Raw genomic sequence first — 19,984 nt, forward strand, 5'->3', positions numbered from 1 at the left:
ACCACAGTTTATCATTATACAGGTTATCGTTACATCCCTAACTCACACCCATTAGCTAAATCCAACAGGAAGTTGGCAATTTGCCTTTCAATGTATTCCAGCATCAAAGAATTAACAAGACAATCTCTTTCCACAATCACTGCTTATTCAGTTCAATTTTCTTTACCCATATTATTTATCAATACATTCAGAAGCCTCTCTACAAGCCTCCAGTCCAAGAATTTTTGAGATAGGATGTACGGTTATGGATTAATCGCTGTTTGTTTGACAAGAGCATCTGTCTCACTGACTCACTGCAAGATTGAGGGAGAAACTGCAGCAGTGTATTACGAGCAGAGCCACAGGCAGGAAACCCAATGGTGAAAGCCGACTGGCTGAAATCCTTTTAGTGAGTGTCTTTTGGAATGTTAACAATGTAAACACAAGATGGTGCTATATTCCCATGAATTGACAGTGAGATCACCCTTTTGACTTTTCTCTCACCTACAAAATACGCATAACAACTTTACTGTCAACTTTTCCACACAAGAACATTTTAACAATACAGGAAAAAATATAAAAATTTAATAAAAATAAATATATCTGTATGTAAGAAAATAATAAACTAGAATAATAATGAGGACATGATACAAATGTCAATGGTACACACACACACACACACACACACGGGCTTTTCAAAATCAAAGCCTTATTAAAAATGGTAAATTATGAGTTGTATGCTCAACTGTTCAGACAATTTCAAGTCACTCAAACGGATTGTGTCACACAGACACACACACACAAACACACACATACAGTAGGGTTTTTCAAAATAAAAGCCTCATTCAAAATGTAAAATAATGAGTATTACATAGCTTTCTTCATTTTTATGATCAAACGCTCCACTGGTTGTACAATTTCATTTCATTAAATGTTATTCTTTCTCACACACACACGCAATATGATTTTTCAAAATAAAAGCCTTAAATATGGTAAATCATGAGTTTTATGCTCAACTGTTCGTTCAATTTCAATTCATTCAAACTGCTTCTGTCTCATGCACATGCACGCATGCACGCACACACACACACACACACACACACACACACACACACACACACACACACACTGTAGGGTTTTCAAAATAAAAGCCTCATTAAAGGTGATGGTGGTTTCAGCAGAGGGGCGCAGGTGTTCTGCAGGGATGAAAGGAGGACGAACACCAAAGGATGGGAGCTGGTGCCGGAACGGAGAGGTGTGAATGGAGCTGAGGTGTCGACGGTCGTGGGAAGCGGAACGTGCGGGGCGAGGTAATGCTCAATGCTGCTTGTAGCTTTAATTTGAATTGTTTTTGAATTGCTGTATACTCTTCTGCAAACAAATTTACCCAAGGGTACTAATAAAGAAACCTTGAACCTTGAGCACCTTTTCGAGTACGAGTAGAAGAACATGCACTCAGCATCAGACCGATACCCGATGCTGGTATCGGCATCGGTGCATCCCCAACATACGACATATAAAGGAGTATTATATAGTGGAAGGAATTTTAACTCTCTAATACGTCACCTGGGATGTGCCCCCCTCCATATGTGATGTTGACATCATAAAGGCCAGGGGTGAAGGGGATGTATTCCACGCTGCAGCTGCCATCTTTGTTGTCTTTGCAGGACATCTTTGACTCAGATGGACCCTCCACGGTGATGCCAAGTCCACCAATGCCTGCCCCTCTGTTAAAGAAGCACTACGGTCAAAAACTGACTGTGAAAATACCACAACAACAATTCATCTAAAGAAGATTACTAAGTCAATACTTCAATCATATTAATGAAAAAAACAGCTGCCTCTAAAATGTGATGTCTCATATTTAGTAGTAGTAGTAGAATAGTAATAGTAGTAGCTTAGGAGTGTATTGTAGTAAATTTTTTGGGTTTTGTATTGATGCTTAAATACAACAAGTTATTTAAACAACATTATATTGATGTTTTTGCCATTATTTCATTTTTTTGTCCTGATATGTTTGAGTCCAATGTGAAAATCTACAGCATGTATGTGTTTTTTTAAAATATATATACTGTAATGATAATATCCTTAAATTTTATAAAAATATAGATTTTTTTGGTCCAAAAACATGATATTTACTGCAAATACTTGTTGAAAAACCTAGCAAATTCTGCAAATGCTAACTTCTATGTACATGGTGTTAAAAACACATGTTCTTTTGTGATCATATGCGGCATACATGCTTTTAATTTGGTAATACCCACTGGTTTCTATGTTTCAGTAAACATTTATTTTTTGGCAATTTTGTTATTTTACATCCAGAAACTTAATAATTTTTACATTTAAGGAACATAAAAAAACACACAAGTATTATATATAATCTTTACTATTTATGTACTTAAGTATTTACAAATGATTAGGTTATTACTTTCATTGATTAAATAAATACTGCTGGTCCACTGACACTGTATGAAACAATAAAAACCCACAGGTGATACTGTGTACTGTATGTGTTGAAGTTTTAAGAAAATTATGGATCTGCAGCAAAAAAAAACCCTCTAAATGCATCAGTTGGGCCAAGATCTCCTTGAAGACCCGGTGTGAACACTCCACAGCATCAACATAAAAGAATGCAATATGTCCTGATAACATTTTATCATAGTCAGAATGGTCTCTCAGCTGTAAAATAAAACCAACAGACCTAAATTAACTGAGTTTGAATTTCATAAATTAATTTTAATTGCTTGAAATTTAATTTAATAGTTCCATCATACCCCTTTATTCACAAAGAAACAGACAGCTGTAAAGCTTGAAAGTATCTGTGATATACAAAGATGGCAGCTTGCTTGAGACAACCGCCCTTTCACTTGGTTTTCTCATTTGTCCGTTTACATCTATGTGGACCAGCCACACTAAGACGAAAATACCTGCCTACCTGCCAGTCGAAGTGCAGCTGACTGGACTAAACTAAGCCAAACTAAACCAGGTGATGCTGTGAGTCAAAAGGTGTCATGAGCCACAGTCTCTCAATAGCCACACCTGTCCAGGTGATTCAACCAAGTGGGATTCAGTCAGCTCACATGAGTAAAACCAGATGTGGCCAGTGAAGAATGTTTAATCCATCTGAGTAAAGCTGAAACCATTAATAGATTAATCAGTGATTAACTTTATGGCTGCTAAACATTAGTTCCATTGTTGTATTTCACAAGGACACTTATTGTGACGCACATGACACCAGACTCAACCCAAAGTTGTATGTAAAGGCTCAGTCAAAAAGGTTCTTACAAACGATGGGTTTGTATGATTCTCCCGGTTCACACGAGATCTGGAGTTCGTAAACATTAATGGAGGGAGCATTAGTTTATTATGGCCGTATTACAAAGCTGGTATGGCTGCCATTCAAATCGCAAAAGCAACTTGAGGCCTCTGCGAGAAATGACGTGATTTTGTGTTGTACGAAGACAGTACAGTTGTCATGTTCTTCGTAACGGTGCCTTGGGACCTTCCTCCGTCATACTTACAGCCACTTCATGAAGTTTTTTTGTTATAAGGTGACTGTACAGCACCCCTATGTGCAACTCACTGCACTCTCAAGTCGATGGTGGCTTTTTTTAGAATATTTACATTGGTATATAGTGGCCATGTACTCTCTTAAAAGTCCCGTGTCATGATCATCACAAGATGGCAATAATGCCCACAAGACTGAAACTTCTACAGCTACAGCTGCAAGAGGAAGAAAAGGAAGATCATGCAGTTGTGGTGGCTGTTTTGGTCTGGCAACAGAAGAAGAGGGACATTCTAAAACGCTTAACGTAAAAAAAGGTTAATGTAGCATAATGCCAGAGAACAGTGATCAATCATCACCAAAGTTCACATGGACGTCTCTAGTCATTCCCCCTTTCACCTCATCTAAAACCTCAATTTTATGGATGCTGTCCATGTTCAGCCTTTTCCTATCCATTGACACACATTATAGAGAAGAAGCTTAACGTAGCTTGATGTCCAAAAACCACGGTCAATCATCACTAAATTATGCATGGACATCTCTAATCATGTCCACTTTCACCTCTCCAAAAATTAAAATGAAAACCCCAGAATTATGGGTGCTGTCCATGTTAAGCCTTTTCCTCTCCATAGGTGCAAATTTAAAAAAAAAAAAAAAAAACTTAACATAGTTTAATAGTATTTTTTTTTTGTCATTCATTCATTCATTCATTCATTCATTCATTCATCTTCTGAACCACTTTATCCTGGAGAGGGTCGCAAGGGGTGGAGCCTATCCCAGCATTAGAGATGCCCACGCATAATTTGGTGATAATGGATTGCTCTTTTCAGACATTAAGCTATGTTAAGCTTTTTTACATTAAGCCAATGGTTTCCAACCTTTCTTGCCTCGTGACCCCATTTAAACATCAAAAACTTCTGGTGATCCCAGACATTCAAAACGGAGACTTTTTTTTTTGGATGAAATTAATTTGTTTTTGATCATGTACATAGTTTCCTATATATGTTGCAAATAAACGTTAATTTTAGAGGACATTTAGTCTATACAATGTATATTATTATGGACGGAGGCAGTAAAGCCAGGTGTAGATTACTGCACAAAGTGAGAATTGGATTTTCATTGGTCAGGATATGTACAGTCAGTCCAGCTTGGATTTACAAGGCTGACAATTAAAGCTGAACGAACAAGAACTCAAACTATGAATTATGAAAGAGCTGCAGCATATTAAACTGGCCACAATGAACATTTGACAGATAAACAGTACCACAGTGCTTCAGTTTCAGCTTCACAGTTTGTCTTTTATGTATTGGGATTGTCTTTCTCAACTCATCATATATCTTTTATTAGTAATTTTTAAAAAAAATCCTTATCAATTACTAGAAATTTCAGGCAACCCCCCACTGGGTCCACATGGGGTCCCAACCCCAAGGTCGAAAAACACTGCATTAAGCATTTTAGAATGTCCCGAAGAAGACACAGAGAAGATAGAGACGTTGGTGGGTGCGGCCATGGATACAGAGGTGGCAGCTCTACGAACAGTACGATGCTCTGTGAGCCTAAGACCTGGCTCATTACTTCCCTTCTGTTATATTTCCGTAGGTAACAGAATAAAGTAATATGGTAGAAGTTAGAGGAAAATTGATATATGCAATGTAAGTCAAATTATTAAAATTTGGCCAGCATGTGTTTTATGAGTTTGGGATCAAGCACTGTCCATGGTCATGAATTACACACACACTGTAGAGAATATGCAGGGAAACACTGACCTGCACTGTTAAGCATAAAAACTAGAAAAGCAGTCAGAGGACGCAGACCTCCACCAAGGCAGATCAGTTCACCCTCCCCCCGATCACCACCAAAATTTTATCATTTGTTCCTTGTGCCAGTATCAACATTTCCTGAAAATTTCAGCAAAATCCATCCTTAACTTTTTTAATTATCTCGCTAACTGACAGACAGACAGACGGACAGACAGACAGACCCCGATGAAAACATAACCTCCGCTGTCCTTGGCGGAGGTAATTAGGAGTCATAATAAGACAGCAAATGAAGAAATTCGAAGTAGAAGGTATAAGAATAAAACAAAGACTCACAAGACTAACAGGGAACTGAATGTTAAAACAATAACCATCTGTCACCAAGTGCCTAACCCTAACTGTTCATCACACACATTCTCTCCATCACCCTGATCCTCGTCACCCTGCAGACTCCACATTATCTCCCTTCCAGGTTTGGTGTTGTTTCTTCATGTTTCTTTTTCTGTTAATAAAATACTTTCCCTTCAGCACCATGCGTTTGAGTCCCGTGATTCACTCCGTCTTGACAATTTGTATACGACCCCCCTCTAAGAACGTCACGAATGCCATACTACTGCCTATTACAAACACCTTACATCCACCTTAAGAACGCCGTGCAAATCTTTGTCTATACGTCCATTAATGTGAACGCTGTAAGGGGCCCCTAATAACAACATAATGTGTTCTTGTGATCTTCTTGCAATCTACTTGCAGCCACTGCAGGAACATGGGGTTCTGGAATGGCCTCCTGATCCACGAACGTCGGGCGTTGTTCTTAGGTTGTTCCTAAGGCATTTGTTAGGGCGCCCTACGAAAGGGGATTTCATAGCGCATTCGTAGAAAATCTTGCACAAGATCATTCACCTGGCTATGGACTTAGGAACAATCTACAAACTCTCCATTCTTACAAGCCTGCTCAGCCCCGAGGAGTCCATAAATCGCTTGCACGGTGCTCGTAGCCGTTCGTAATGGCATTTGTGACTGAGCCTTCATTTCCATCTTAAGCTGTTAGTAAGTTGGATACAAATGTGTTGAAGACTGCAGTGCACATATTGTTTGTAGATGTCATTTGACTTGTTTGTTGTTTATATCTATGAATATTTTTATCTATACTTTTATACTGCTGTTATTGTTGTTATTTCTATATAGATATTTTTTATATATCCTTTTACTTTTATAGTTTTTGTGGTTGTTGTTTCAGTTGGTTCTGGAATAAAGGACAAGTTCTTTGTCATTTTCAGAGGTGTCCGTTTCATATTTTTACAATTTTTTATTCAAATAATCGTTTAATCAAATCAAAGAAAATAATCAATAGATTTATCAACAACAAAAATAATCAATACCTGGAGCTCTACATCTTTTTCTGTTTTTTCCTGTGTATGTGTTTTCACCTGGTGATGATGTTGAAATTGTTGGGTTGCTCTGTCAGGGCCTGCTGGAGCCCGGGGCCAGTTGCCACCACTTTACTGGGGTCACATCCTTCTGACACTGAAACCCTGAACGGACTCTTTGGGATCGGCGTGTCATCGTATAAAACTTGGACAATATGAACACCTGAAGGACAGATATACAGTGAAATCACAACAGGAAGTGGCTCTGTGGTTGGTACATCTCTAAACACACATGTAGGTTGTGTTACCATTCTCGTATGGCGTGTATTCAACGCCATATGTCCCGTCGGTGTTGTCGGTGACTACACAGTCTGTCAGCACTCCAGACGAGTTCTTGACCTCTGCCGTCACATGATCTCCTCCTCGCCGGGTCAGAGGTCGGGCATCCACAGTGAATGCTGTGGTGGCTTCTCTGTAGACGGCTGCAGGAGGGGGAAAGACTGGGGTTCACATGACCAAGACACAGCCCTTACAGCTTAGAGAGGTTCAGTTTTTATTTTTATTGAGTTTTTGAGTTTGGGTTTTAATTTCATTGTCTCGGTTAGTTTTGTGATTGATTTATATTGTTTACAAAACCATATTCAGTACTGGTTCAATACAACATTTTATACAATTATGTCTAATAAGAATTAGGTGGAAAACAAAGATGATTTTACTTTTTTTTTGTGTTTTAGTTTATTTTGAATTGTTTATTGTAGTTTTATTTGACTTTTTTGTTTGACTTTAGCCATTACTTTTTTAGTCTCATTGTAATAATCCTGAAAACCACACAAAGTCCTGCAGTTTTTGTCTTGGTTTTAAGAGTGAAGTACCTGCATTACACAACGAAAACATATTATGGCTGACATTAACATCTTTTACTTTATTAGACACTGACTGAATGCCTTAAAGACACTTCTGAATAATTCTAACTTTAGCCCTTATTAGCCACTATCTGATCCAAGTTATGACAACATCAATGTTGGTAAAATGTCCTGTTATTTGTCCAAACTTCTGCATCAATGTGTCTTTACAAGTGAAAAACATCTCCATATCTGGATGCTTGTATTTAACACATAAAATGTCATCATATGTCACCAAACTAAACAGTAGATCTACTGTCCTGTACCTTGTCCTTCCACTCCAGGTCCGAATGCTCTGACTTTGGACGTGTCAACAGCAGGATCCACCAGAACTTTGGCAGGGAACCCTGGAATGGCCTTTCCTCCGTACTTGAGCATCAGTGTGTACATACCAGCGGTCAGAGGGATATAAGTCACCGTGTATGTCCCATCTTTGTTGTCCACCACCTCTGTCTTCGCTTTCACACCTGCAACAGCACACATGAACATTTAGCACATTTTTAATCACCCAGTCACACAACACTTTGCCCCTCCTGCTCATTGATACCCTGCCAACCCAGGGATTCATTTTGACACTTAACTTTCAATCTTTTCAAAAACTTTCCAAAAATTGGAGAAAAAAATGAATAAATTGCAAAAACTGAGAGAAAGGCACATGTAAAAAACGTGTGAAATTTGAAAAGAATCAGCTTAATAGTGTCCGAGAAATGGGTTGGGGCAAAAATCAGAGACAAACTGGAATTCCTGGTATATCTACCAGGTACATCTGTATTATGCCCCCACCCTCTGGCGTGGGCAGGGGTATAATAAACAAAAAATATATATAAATCCCATGAAAATAAAAGTCACAGTGTGTATTTCACTGTTTGCACGTAACAGACAATGACCTGCTTCAATATTAAAAATTTCACATGTATAATAATAGACAGGGTGCGATTTGTTGGGGGGGATGGGGGGATCAATCCCCCCTCTGGTTTTTTCATCCCTACTTCTGCTGAATGAATTTCATCCTCGGGAGGGGGACAACAAACAAATTGAAATAACAGGCAGGTTGTGACTGAGATTTCTTACACCTATAGCCTACATTGCTGGCACTAACTTTCACCTGAACCGAACTGTTGGCAGCAGTGGCGGCTGCTTGTCTTTCACAGAGGGGAAGCTCATTGTTGGCTTACATCAAAGAAATTGTCAAGTTATTTAAACATAAATTTGGCCCTCCATTCCAGTTTAAGAAAATGGTCAGTGACCTTATCATACCAAGTAGGCGTCTTTTCCAGGGACTTGATAGCTAGTTCACTCCGACCTAGCAAATAGTATGATTGATTTAACTATCTACAAAATGATATTAAATTCAAACAAGAAATGATTGACTTATGTAACTGAAACAAGAAAACATTGAAATTATGTTAAATTGAAACAAGGAAGTATAATGACTGTGTTTTATTTACGGTGCAAGAAATGAACAAGTAATTTCTTAGTGGTTTCTCTCTCGATTTCACAAGCAGAATGCGTGACAGTATTAAACTGAACTCTGTCAAGTGAAGGAGTATATCTCAAAATAGCTGTCAATCAAAGGGGATTCAGCCTTTCAACTGATCCTCCAATCAGCACGTGGAAGCCCAACGTCCAAATACCGTCCAGTTTTGAGGCAATGAAAAAAACTGTTCCAGGACATCCAACTGAAGTGCATGGGCACTGAGCGTCTATGGACAAATGCATTGACCATAGATCGTATGAGAAAACAGCGCAACAGGAATGTATGAGAAGTTAACAACATAGAGTCCACTGATTTGTGATAAAGCTGATTCTGAACAAACTTGTCTTTGAGATGAACGTGTTCTAACACATTTGTAGTCAATGAAATGTCAACACAACCATACATATTTGACCATTTAATTTTCGTAATTTCTGGGGAAGCTGAGCTTCCCTTGCAGTCTTTGAGAAATCGCCTCTGGTTGGCAGTCTCGGAAATCATGAACGTCCCCATGCACATAAATACATTGTACACCCTCAGAGTTACGCACGGATCCACAGACCAGGGGGTCTGTGCTGTACAAGTACATGCAGACCATGTGTCCGCTTATAAGACGGGGGATCAATAAATCGGAAGACGGGGGGGCTGGGGGGAGATGAATAAAACGGCGGAATAATGCGGCGGAGTGGGTGGAGGGAGTTCTTCGTAAGTACTGCGACACACCTCTCTCTCTCTCTTTCAAGTACGCACAACCGTACAGGACATGAACCTGCCAGCACCAATGTAACATGTTCAACTGCCTCTTAATGGATTAGGTTTTATGTTACCCATTCTCCATAAATCCTCTACCATGTTGGTGTGATCAGCCCTTATCCATGGTCCTGAAACTTTATTAGGCCATCTCCCACATTGCAGGTGTGGCCTTGCAGAAAGTTTGTTTTATTTATTTTTTAGTTTGTATTAAAGACAAATGTTCAACTGTTTGACATGTAATAGGGCCTTCCGTTAACTTAAAGGTCCTGTACAGAGAACTCGTTTAAAGTGGATTGCAGTGACACCTTCGGCTGGAATCGGGGGTGTTTTTAAGGGACAAAGACACCGCTTCCCATGAGCACTAGCACCTACTGTCATAAGGGCATAACTCTGGCCAAGGCATGCATTTATTTTGAAGCTAATGACTGAAGAGTGGATCCTCTTTACAACTCTACATTTCTTTTTTCAAGACAGCAATTTGCAGGGTGCAAAGTGACATCTGAAATGAGACAACAAGCAAACTTCATAAAGTCCATTTGTAGTGTAACTGACGTGAAAACGAAAGTGAAAACTAACTTTGGATGTCTGACTCCTGCTTCTATGTCTCTTTTACTCAGGAGCTCTGGAGTATTACTCACAGACTAGTGCTCTGAGACGTGTCCCAATAATATACATTTGCACTAGCTTTTCCACAAAGTATTCAAGCATTTACATAAATGATTTCAGTCATTCAACATCTTCATGATTCTGCATTAGCAGTTCAGCACTAGATGCTTCAGCGTTCTACATTCACAGTATTCTACTTTTGTAACTGTCTTGTTCCGAAGGACAGTTTAATATCCAGGCCCCGGCATGAACATTAAACTCCATACAGAACCAACCCAGTCTCACCTTACAAAGCCCTTAGTTTGGGACTGAAACAATGGTTGAAATAAAACATATTACAGATGCCAAAGAGCTAGCCATGTGGCTAATGCAGAAGCATTTACTAAGTGTTTGACAGAGCTACCAACAGCCACTATAGTAAAATACAATGTTCCAATGCATATGTACAAAGAAAAGAAGTATTTTATACCTGTCTAGAAGGAAGAGGGCCAACTCTGGGTCTGTTCTCATTCCTTTTAACTCCCTTAGTTTTCTCCATCGGTTCAAAGCAATGCAGAGGTTTAGGTGTTATAGCCCGTGCTCTATCACTCTCCCATTTAACTTTGTTTTCCTTTTTGCTAATCCAGCTCCAGTTCCAGTGTCCACCATTACAACAAAATAAATCAAAGAAATCCCTTTCTCTAGGAAATTGGACAGATCTTACTCCTCACTCATTCAGCTTACTTCTCACTGCTGAACAATGCCGGTTGGTGTGGTGTTGTCATAGTGACGTAAGCCTGCTGTAAATCAGTCCAGTCTTGTCTGACCCAACCAGGGAAGATGAAAATTGCATTTGGAAATAACCTATTTTGGTGCTGATAATCTATTTTAAATTGTGGACTACGATCAGGCATATATATAAAAATGAGACTTTTTCAAGATCATGCATAAAGTCTGCACAGGACCTTTGAAAAAGAATTATGCCTGTTGATTGCTTGTTTTTCCATGATTTAAAAAAAAAAAGAAACATCCCCACCCCGATGTTTTGACATATCTCACTCTGACAATAGATATAAAGGGAAATACTTCAAACATTCATGTACAGAGTTTGAAAGCCCAATTTATAATATGAAAACAATGACCTAAAATTTTAATGAATGTTTTGATGTGTCAGAGATGTTGAGGTGGTCTATTGCAGAGGTATCTATTAAGTTAAAGTATTACCAGCGCTTGAATTAATGTGACATTATTAAGGTAAAAATTACGTCCTACGTACGGACCAGCTTAAAAAGACGACATCAATGCCACAACTTTTCAGTAAAATACTGCCTCCTTTTGATAATAGGAGTACATTTTGAATTTTAATCTTACAAATAATACCTTCAAGAACCAAGATTAAACATTAGCAAATATAGACTACACAACTAGCCTGACAGCCCAGTTTTTCTGATCACTAAAACTCATAGACTCTCCTTAAAACTACTGGATCCCGCTGGTTTCTCCTGTTCATGTCTGGGCTGTCAGTAGCCCTGGACATGTTTGCTTTTGTTGATTATTCTGTATATACTTATTTATTTAAAAGTTCTAAACCAGGATCCAGCTAGGATCAAGGCAGGGCTCGAACACATTCACATTCTTACTTCCAGACTCGTTTATGTATTCTCAAGCAGTTTTTAACATCCCAGGAAAATAACAACATATTTATGATATTTAGTATGTTACATATTTTTTCTAAACAGCTTGTTGAATACTTTATTCTGATTGGTCTGTTATTCAGAAACAGATGCTTAACTTCAACCATAAAATCTAAAACTTTTTTAAGTGCAGTAACTGTTATTAAACCATTTTTTAAATTGGATTTTTAAGTACCCTGGTTCATGCCTACTAGAAAGGCTCTACTTCACAATGTCTGAAAGTTTTGCAGTCATTGCGAAAAACTCTACAATTACTTTTGAGCAAAAAATTATTCAGTTAATCTGAGAGGACATCAGACTCTGCAACTGACTCGTGGCTGTGTTCAGGATGTAGAAAATTTGCTGTAATGGGAGGTTTTGGTTGCACATTGGTATTTTCAGAAAGTATGGGGTTGAATGTGATTGACTGTCATTATCAACCACTGTGCAGATTCTGTCAAACATGAATCTACTGCTGTATTCCATTGCTCCACAGAGAAGCTTGGAAAACTGGCTTCTTTTTTCCAAAGTAAAATGAAATGGTGATCCATCTGTCTATCTTTATAGTATGTCTTTTGCATTTGTCCATCTCAATGGGATCCGAGATGGACCCCCTCATGTGCTCCCACTCTACAGCATCCTTACAAACTGGAACTACATCTGCAAATGGACATCCATCAGTCCTGGTGCATCTATAGCCTGTCCGTCCATGGGAGTGGATCTCTCCTTTACCGTGGTTCCCCCCAAGGTTTCTTTTTTCCCACTGGGTTTTGGAGTTTTTCCTTGCCGAGAAAGGGGGTCTAAGGACGGGTGATGCCCAGGACATTAATCCATTTCCTTCATCTACTGTTTATTTGACAGTTGTTTGTTTTCATATCTAACTAAATCTGTAAAGCCCTGTGAGGCAACCTTGTTGTGATATAGGGGTCTACAAATAAAACTGAATTGAATCCAAGAGGACTGACAGCAAAATATACACAGAAAAAATGTATGCAAAAAATATATCCATATTGTGCAGATATCACATGTTGACACATGTTCACGCATCACATGTCAATGGTAGCTGCAACGCTTGAAAATGTGCCCAGAATTTGACAAAAGTTTACGCTCTCTAAGGTGGTTTTAGCCTCTTCTGAAGAAGATGTGCATGTGATGGGAGATCAAATTATTCTTCTGTCTTAGCCTTGAGACCTCTCAGCCACTTTAGACATCACTGAAATGCTCTACTCTGATTATTACTGCAATTTGTATTGTAGACTACAGCGCCACCTTCTGTCAACCTGCACCCCTGTTTATTTACTCCAGACATGTAAGTGGAAACACATAAACACCAGGGTTCACTTTTTTCCCATTTTGTGTCAGTTTACTTGAAACTTCACAGCTTTGACAGTTACTGTTCTTACCAGCTACTGTTCTTACCAGAGCTCAGTGTTGGTCCAGTCTGTGATGAGTCTGGAACCGCCTCAAGGCAGAGTTGACCTGGTCCAGCACTGGAACAGTCCACATTTACTACACTGGTCTCTCCAACCTATGCAGACCCAGTTTTTGGATATGAGTGTATAGTTAGAATCTGTTGTGGTGTCAGAGTACCAGTATTTTAATCAAAAGGATTCAATTTATATTTAAAAGTATTCAACCTGTATTCATTTGCATGCCAGAAGTTATTTTTAGTGTAATGTGAAGATTATACCAGAGTAGCTGACTTTTTTTTTTCTGGGAGAACCACTACAAAAAAGGAAATGTGCATCCATGAAAAGTTTTCAAAATTTGGTGGACAAAGAAAAGTACACGTGAGAGGAAATTTTGGACATTCTGGGAAAAAGTTACATATTTACATATGATAAACTAATACTGGGAAATAGTTGCATATGTATATATGCTATCCAATCCAGACAGACACCAGTAAAAGCTTACCCTACTGGACATGAAGCCAAGAAGAAGGGCATCTGATGTGATTAGATTGATGTTCAAAATATGATAAAAAGGGAATAAAGGGGTATGGTCTATGGCTAAAACCCAACCTATTTTTGGTCAGATAAAAGCGGTCTCCCAGAGCTAAAAGTCAGTTGTTTCTGCAGATTTCAACTCAGCATTTATTTTGTGTATGAATAAACACTTTATATGGCTCAAATTATGCTCGATCTCTGATTTTGTCTTAGGCTCTGTGTGACCGTTATTTGACGAAGCTCCACTACATAGACATACATGTAGACACTACATAGACAGCGACATAAATTCAACATGCCAGAGTATAGTGTGGAAGAACCAGAGCCCAGAGATGTCACCTATCTGCTGCCGTAAATTTTACACGACACTGTCACAACAATTCCACTTTAAGCTTAGATAAGGCAAGGTGCCATTCAACTCCATCTACAACTTTCTGTTCTAACACTGAAGTTTCCATCAGGATCAGAGTCTAAACTAACCCGAAGTGACCTGGTTCATCACAGAACCTGAAGAAAAATTATTTAGACTTGGTTGCAACAACAAATGATTCTTTTACTTTTGATTAGTTCTAATCAGACTTGAGCAAAATTTGGTTTTGAATAAGTAAATCCATAACTAAAATGAAGCCCAGCTCTGTTCACATTTAATAACTAATTCTCAATTATCAAATCCAAGATCTACAGTTTTAGAAGAGTGTCCTTACTGAGCAAGTATTGACAAAAATTGACAAGGGTCGTCATTGGTAAAAAGGGTAAAAAGTAAAATTACATGAAAATGTTTACATTTACAAACTATCCTTTCACAAAAATGTGAATAATCTGAACAAATATGAACAAAATTAAATGTCTTAAGAGAAATAACTGCAATTTTACCAATATCCTGCCTGTTACTAAGTGTTTTGTGTATTTGTAAATCCACTGTGATCTGTAAGTTGTAATGTACATATGTAATTGATAAACTGAGGCATGATATTGATAAAATTGCACTTTTTCTTCAGAAATTTCAGGTTGTTTGTGATTGTTCGTGTTATTCGTATTTTTTAAAGGACAGTTTGTAGATGTAAATATTTTCATGATCTAATTTGACTTTTAACTGTTATTTTCTTACTGGGCTGATCCACTGGAGATCATATGGGACTGAATGTAGAACCTGGACTAAACTGAGTTTGACACCCCTATAAATGAAAGTTAAACTATGATTTAATCAGGTATAAATATTCTTTGTTGGTGTCCTCCCAGCCGTAAACTGCTAAATCTTTCATCTGCCACTTAAGTTTACCCTCACCTTGGCTTTCTTCAAGCCTGACCCTGACGCCACCACCTTGGAGGGGTCAAAGGGCATCTGGACATCGGCCCTGAATGGCGAGCCGGGGATGTGGACCTCTTCGAACAGGATGTTTACCAGGTAGTCTCCACGCTCAGTGGGCAAGTAGGACACAGAGCAGGTCCCATCACCATTGTCCGAACATTCGATCTTGGCCTCGGTCGGACCCTCGACCGTCAAACCCAGACCTCCAGTACCGGCCCCTTTGGTGTCTATGGTGAATTCTGCTGGGTTTCCGACCAAACCACCTTTCAGACCTGGACCAAACGCCTTCACCTGAAAGTTCAGATCAGAGGAAGAATTCGTGAGTCAGTCACACAAACAGTTCTTTCATCATTTCTTCTTCTATTGGAAACATCCCAATAAACACGCAAAGTCATGAAATGTTGATTCTCTCTCTCTCTTTTTGTTTTATTTTTGACCCTAATGATGTACAATTCAAAACTGACAGAAAAAAACACAAGTATAAAAAAGTAGTAAGTGACAGATATAAATATATAATAAATATACAATCAAATAAAGTAAGCCATACCATTTACATTACACATAACTTCATTATACAAATAGTACTTCAGTCTTGCAGTTTTTTGACATGGTGTTACAACCTTAGTAAATCATTCTTACTGTAACATTAAAGGATGGAAACTTTAAATTACATTTTCTATACAAATGTACACATGCTTATATTATTTTTAATTTTATTTTTGATAGTAAATAGTAGTTTAACTTTAGCAGATCACTACAATTTACAACAAAAAAAGAAAACCTGAACATGCAGCGGCAGCATTTGATTATTTTTGTAATCAATATCAAATGACATCTACAAACCATATGTGCACTGCAGTCTTCAATACATTTATCTTAAGATGGAACTAACAGACTTCTTTGTGTTGATTCTGGCGTCAAGTACGTTTCAATAAACGTCTGTGTGAAACACAACAGTGGAACTAATGTTTAGCTGCAGCAAAATTAAAGAAACAAAGCTTTGATTCAGGAAAACTGGAATGTAATTTTCAAAAAATCAGTTCAAGTTGATTAATAGATTAATGGATTGATGGTTTCAGCTCTAACTGAATAATAGTGATGGCATTACTTATATGATATGTGTCCATGATGATGTTACCTTGCTGGGGTCCGGGGGAAGCTGAGCCTCCACAGGGAAGGGGCTACCAGGGACAGGGTGTCCATCGTAGGACACATTGACAGTGTGCACCCCCTCCTCTTTAGGAGTGTACCAAACCAGGCTGACTTCGGCTTTACCTGTCTGAGGCTCCACCTTACAGGGCACCGTTTTCTGACCAGGACTCAGCTAAACAGACAAACAGGGAATACTGACCAACTGGCTTTATATCAATACAGAACAGGTTACATCAGCAGATCAACATTAACAACAACATATCTAATGTTACTGATCAGAGAGGGATCACTTTTGCAGATATAAAATCAGGTATGTGTTTTTGGGGATGGTGGAGACCAAATTTGAGATAAAACATGACAGAGGCAGATGAATATTTTCATAATATTTGTTCATTAAACAATAGATATGGTCATTTGTGATTCAGCCAAAAGATCATAGGATGATATTTTGGGGTAGACTCCCAATCTGCAATTTAACAAGGATTATTAAACTAATTTAATTCAAATAACACAAGTGATAACCAAACCATAATAACTGCGCCCTAATTTTCTCTAGTTTAGGAGCTTTCGGATGTGTGATACCTTTGTGCAATTGTTGTTATCTGACTAGAAACTCTGCACATTTTCATCAGTTTAGATATATTTTACAGAATCTGACAATAGCTAAAAGAAACCTGACACAAATTAAGTTAACACTTATCCACATTTCCCTAACCATACATATTTCTGTGATTACCTAGAGTATCAGATTCAATGCATGTCAGACTTCAGAAGCGTCAGTTTCTGTAAATTTTCACTGTCTGAGGTCATAATTTTGTCATTTTTTCATCAGCTGCAAAACAATAGCCAGTTTTAACACAGCACTTCTGTTGCAGGAATATTTCGCCCTTATTCTGGAACGAAGTCTGTGTAAATGAAATGTGGGATCGTTTGGTCCCACCTTTATCGTGGCTTTGTAATACCTCTGGAGGTAGTAACAGAGCCATGAAAAAGGTGGGATGATGATTCCGGAACGCTATGTAAAAGGAACACCTCTCGTTCTGCAACCAAGAGAGAGGTGAGACAGGCTGGACTTTTACACAATACGCCTGCGTTCTGGAATCAGTGCTCATTTTTAAATCCCCCTGGCATGGGAGAGACAGCGGGCGCATATGGAGGCACTGGCATGATTCTACAGCTACGTGCTGTTTTCACTCAGGACACGAAGTGGGTGCGGCAGGCATGAAGCCGGCCACGGGTACAAACGCGGCCACAGAATCCATGCCAGTGTCTCCACATGTGCCCGCTGTCTCTCCTGCACCGGGGGATTTAAAAATGAGAGCTGCAGCACCACCCCTTTGATTCTGGAACCCCGGCTCTACGGTGTAAAAGTCCAGCCTGTCTCACCTCTGTTACACCTTTGGCTTAGCTGTGTAAATCAGTCAATGGTGGAAAAAAGGTGGGATCACCATCTCACCTTTTTCCAGGATCCCTGTGTAAAAGTGGCTATTATGTTTGTATCGTGCAGACATAAACAAAAATTAACTCGATAGCTGAGGAACATTACAACACCAAAACCATATTTATGTCCATTTCCTCAAAACAATCTGCTTCTATTGTTTCTCACAAACTCACAACATTCATCTTTTGGTTTGCAATCATCACATGAACATTGCAAAGACACTCAGCTACTATAATAGTCAACTTTTTCAGAGGAACCAAGGCTATTGAAAATCCAAGCCATGATGAAAGATCTTTTCTATGATCGCTTTTTCATTCTACTGTGCAAAATAAGCTTAGGACACAGAGGAAGACAGCTGCTGGAGGACGGTGTGTATCATTTAACTCCTGCAGACTTCACATCCTATAAATCCTGAAAACTATTCTGAGACTCACCACAGCCACCTCCAGTTGACCCCGACCTCCTGCTCCTCTGGTGTTGACCATGAACTGCTGCTCCTGCCCAACCTCCACCCCTGAAAGATAAAACCATTACTGAACAAGTCCCTCCAAAAGTTCTGGACAAGTAGATTACTAGTAGAACCTTCACAGCTTAAACTCTCACAAATGTGGAATAACATAGCAAATTTGAGAACAGTCTCTAAACGTGTGTGTAGGATGTGTAACTGGACACGGTAGACAGGTTTCCTTACGTCCGTCCAGGTTGTCCAGTGTGACTTTGTTGAGGTCCAGAGGAGCGGAGACTCCAACGGTGAATGGGCTCTTGGAAATAGCATCTCCTCCAAACTTCACTGTAACCATGATTTCTCCCTGCAGATTTTATTTTATTCAGTGCATGTGCTGATATTCGTGCTACAAGATATTACAGGTGTGTATGGGACCCACCTGCTGAACTGGAGTGTATTTGACCGTCTGCGAATAGTTGTAGTTGTCGATGATGTCAAAGTCTTTTACAGGTGAAGAGAAGGAAACATCCAGCGGTGCCTTACCGGCTCCTTTAGTTACGACTGTGAAATGAGTAGGTTTCCCACTCTCTACACCTGCACAGGTTTAACACAAACAGATACACAAGTTTAATACAGTGAAAAAATCCAGAGGCATGACTGCCTGTCTGTCTCCGTCTCTCTCACCAGTACGAGCAAGTCCAGGACCTTCAGCTTTGACTTTGGATGCATCATGGGAAGGATCTACTTTAACATGGAAGGGGCTCTGAGGAACTTCCTGTGTATGACATAAAAAGTAGACCTTAAACACACCAAGATGAGCCCAGAGGTACAAAGCAGACAACCTACCGAGCTATATTAATTTTACTTTATGTCAATTTAAGGTATACAAAAAATTAAAAACCACAGTCTAAAGTAGTCAGGACTGACTGACATTTCGACCACTTTCAACTCAGCCTGACTATACACTAAACATATTTTTAACCAATGAGTAAGAGCTCTGCAACTGAAAATCATTAACTTTGGCATCTATCAATAAGAGAGACAGGGAAATATTGTACTTAGGACTTCATCACGACTAAGACCAGAGTGTGTTGTGACCAAGACCTAACCAAGCATTATACCAATCACCTTTTATAGTTACACAGGAATACAACTGATAAAATAAGCTAAAGGTGTTGCAGTTAATAACAGGCACAAACACTCCACCTTAAAAGCTGGGTGCACTAAGTCTTTGTCACACAGTGAATTGATTTTACACATAAATATTTCAAAGAAATACTTTTAAACTTGAAATAAATGTGCACAGTATGCTTTAGCCCTATTAGCTGCATAACCAGCGGGAAAGTGAGATCTGAACTTAAGTAATCACATGAGATGCATTTGGTCACACACTCTAGTTCCAGGTGTGAGCAGATGTGCTTAAAGCTGAACAATTTAGAAGTATGTTAATGGAGGTCTGTACATAACTTTCTTATGGCAATGAGTCAGTAAATACTGATGTTACTGAACCCATTCTAAAAATCCTCAACTGTGGTACAACAAAAATGAAGCGCAACAATGTTCCACGCATTTTAGTCACATTTGTATGAGGAAGCTTCTTCATCTTTTTTATTTGGAAAGATCTGGAGTGCAGAATGTGACAGGAAAATCAGATTTATTACTTTTTCATTACTATTGACCATTAGGCCTGTTG

At 38.9% G+C, this 19,984-nt stretch overlaps 1 protein-coding gene across 1 annotated transcript in view; it reads right to left on the reverse strand.

Moving 5' to 3' along the window:
- Positions 1 to 19,984, reverse strand: part of flnba (filamin B a) — a 290,646-nt gene that overhangs the window by 132,601 nt on the left and 138,061 nt on the right. The window contains 11 exon segments of the mRNA XM_030135348.1: positions 1,546 to 1,706; positions 6,672 to 6,834; positions 6,920 to 7,093; positions 7,780 to 7,980; positions 13,418 to 13,526; positions 15,230 to 15,544; positions 16,392 to 16,577; positions 18,281 to 18,360; positions 18,538 to 18,655; positions 18,731 to 18,885; positions 18,976 to 19,066. Of these exon segments, the coding sequence (XP_029991208.1) occupies positions 1,546 to 1,706; positions 6,672 to 6,834; positions 6,920 to 7,093; positions 7,780 to 7,980; positions 13,418 to 13,526; positions 15,230 to 15,544; positions 16,392 to 16,577; positions 18,281 to 18,360; positions 18,538 to 18,655; positions 18,731 to 18,885; positions 18,976 to 19,066 (1,753 nt within the window).

The sequence above is a fragment of the Sphaeramia orbicularis genome, chromosome 5 (genome assembly GCF_902148855.1).
Source record: "Sphaeramia orbicularis chromosome 5, fSphaOr1.1, whole genome shotgun sequence".
NCBI classification, from domain to species: Eukaryota; Metazoa; Chordata; class Actinopteri; order Kurtiformes; family Apogonidae; genus Sphaeramia; species Sphaeramia orbicularis.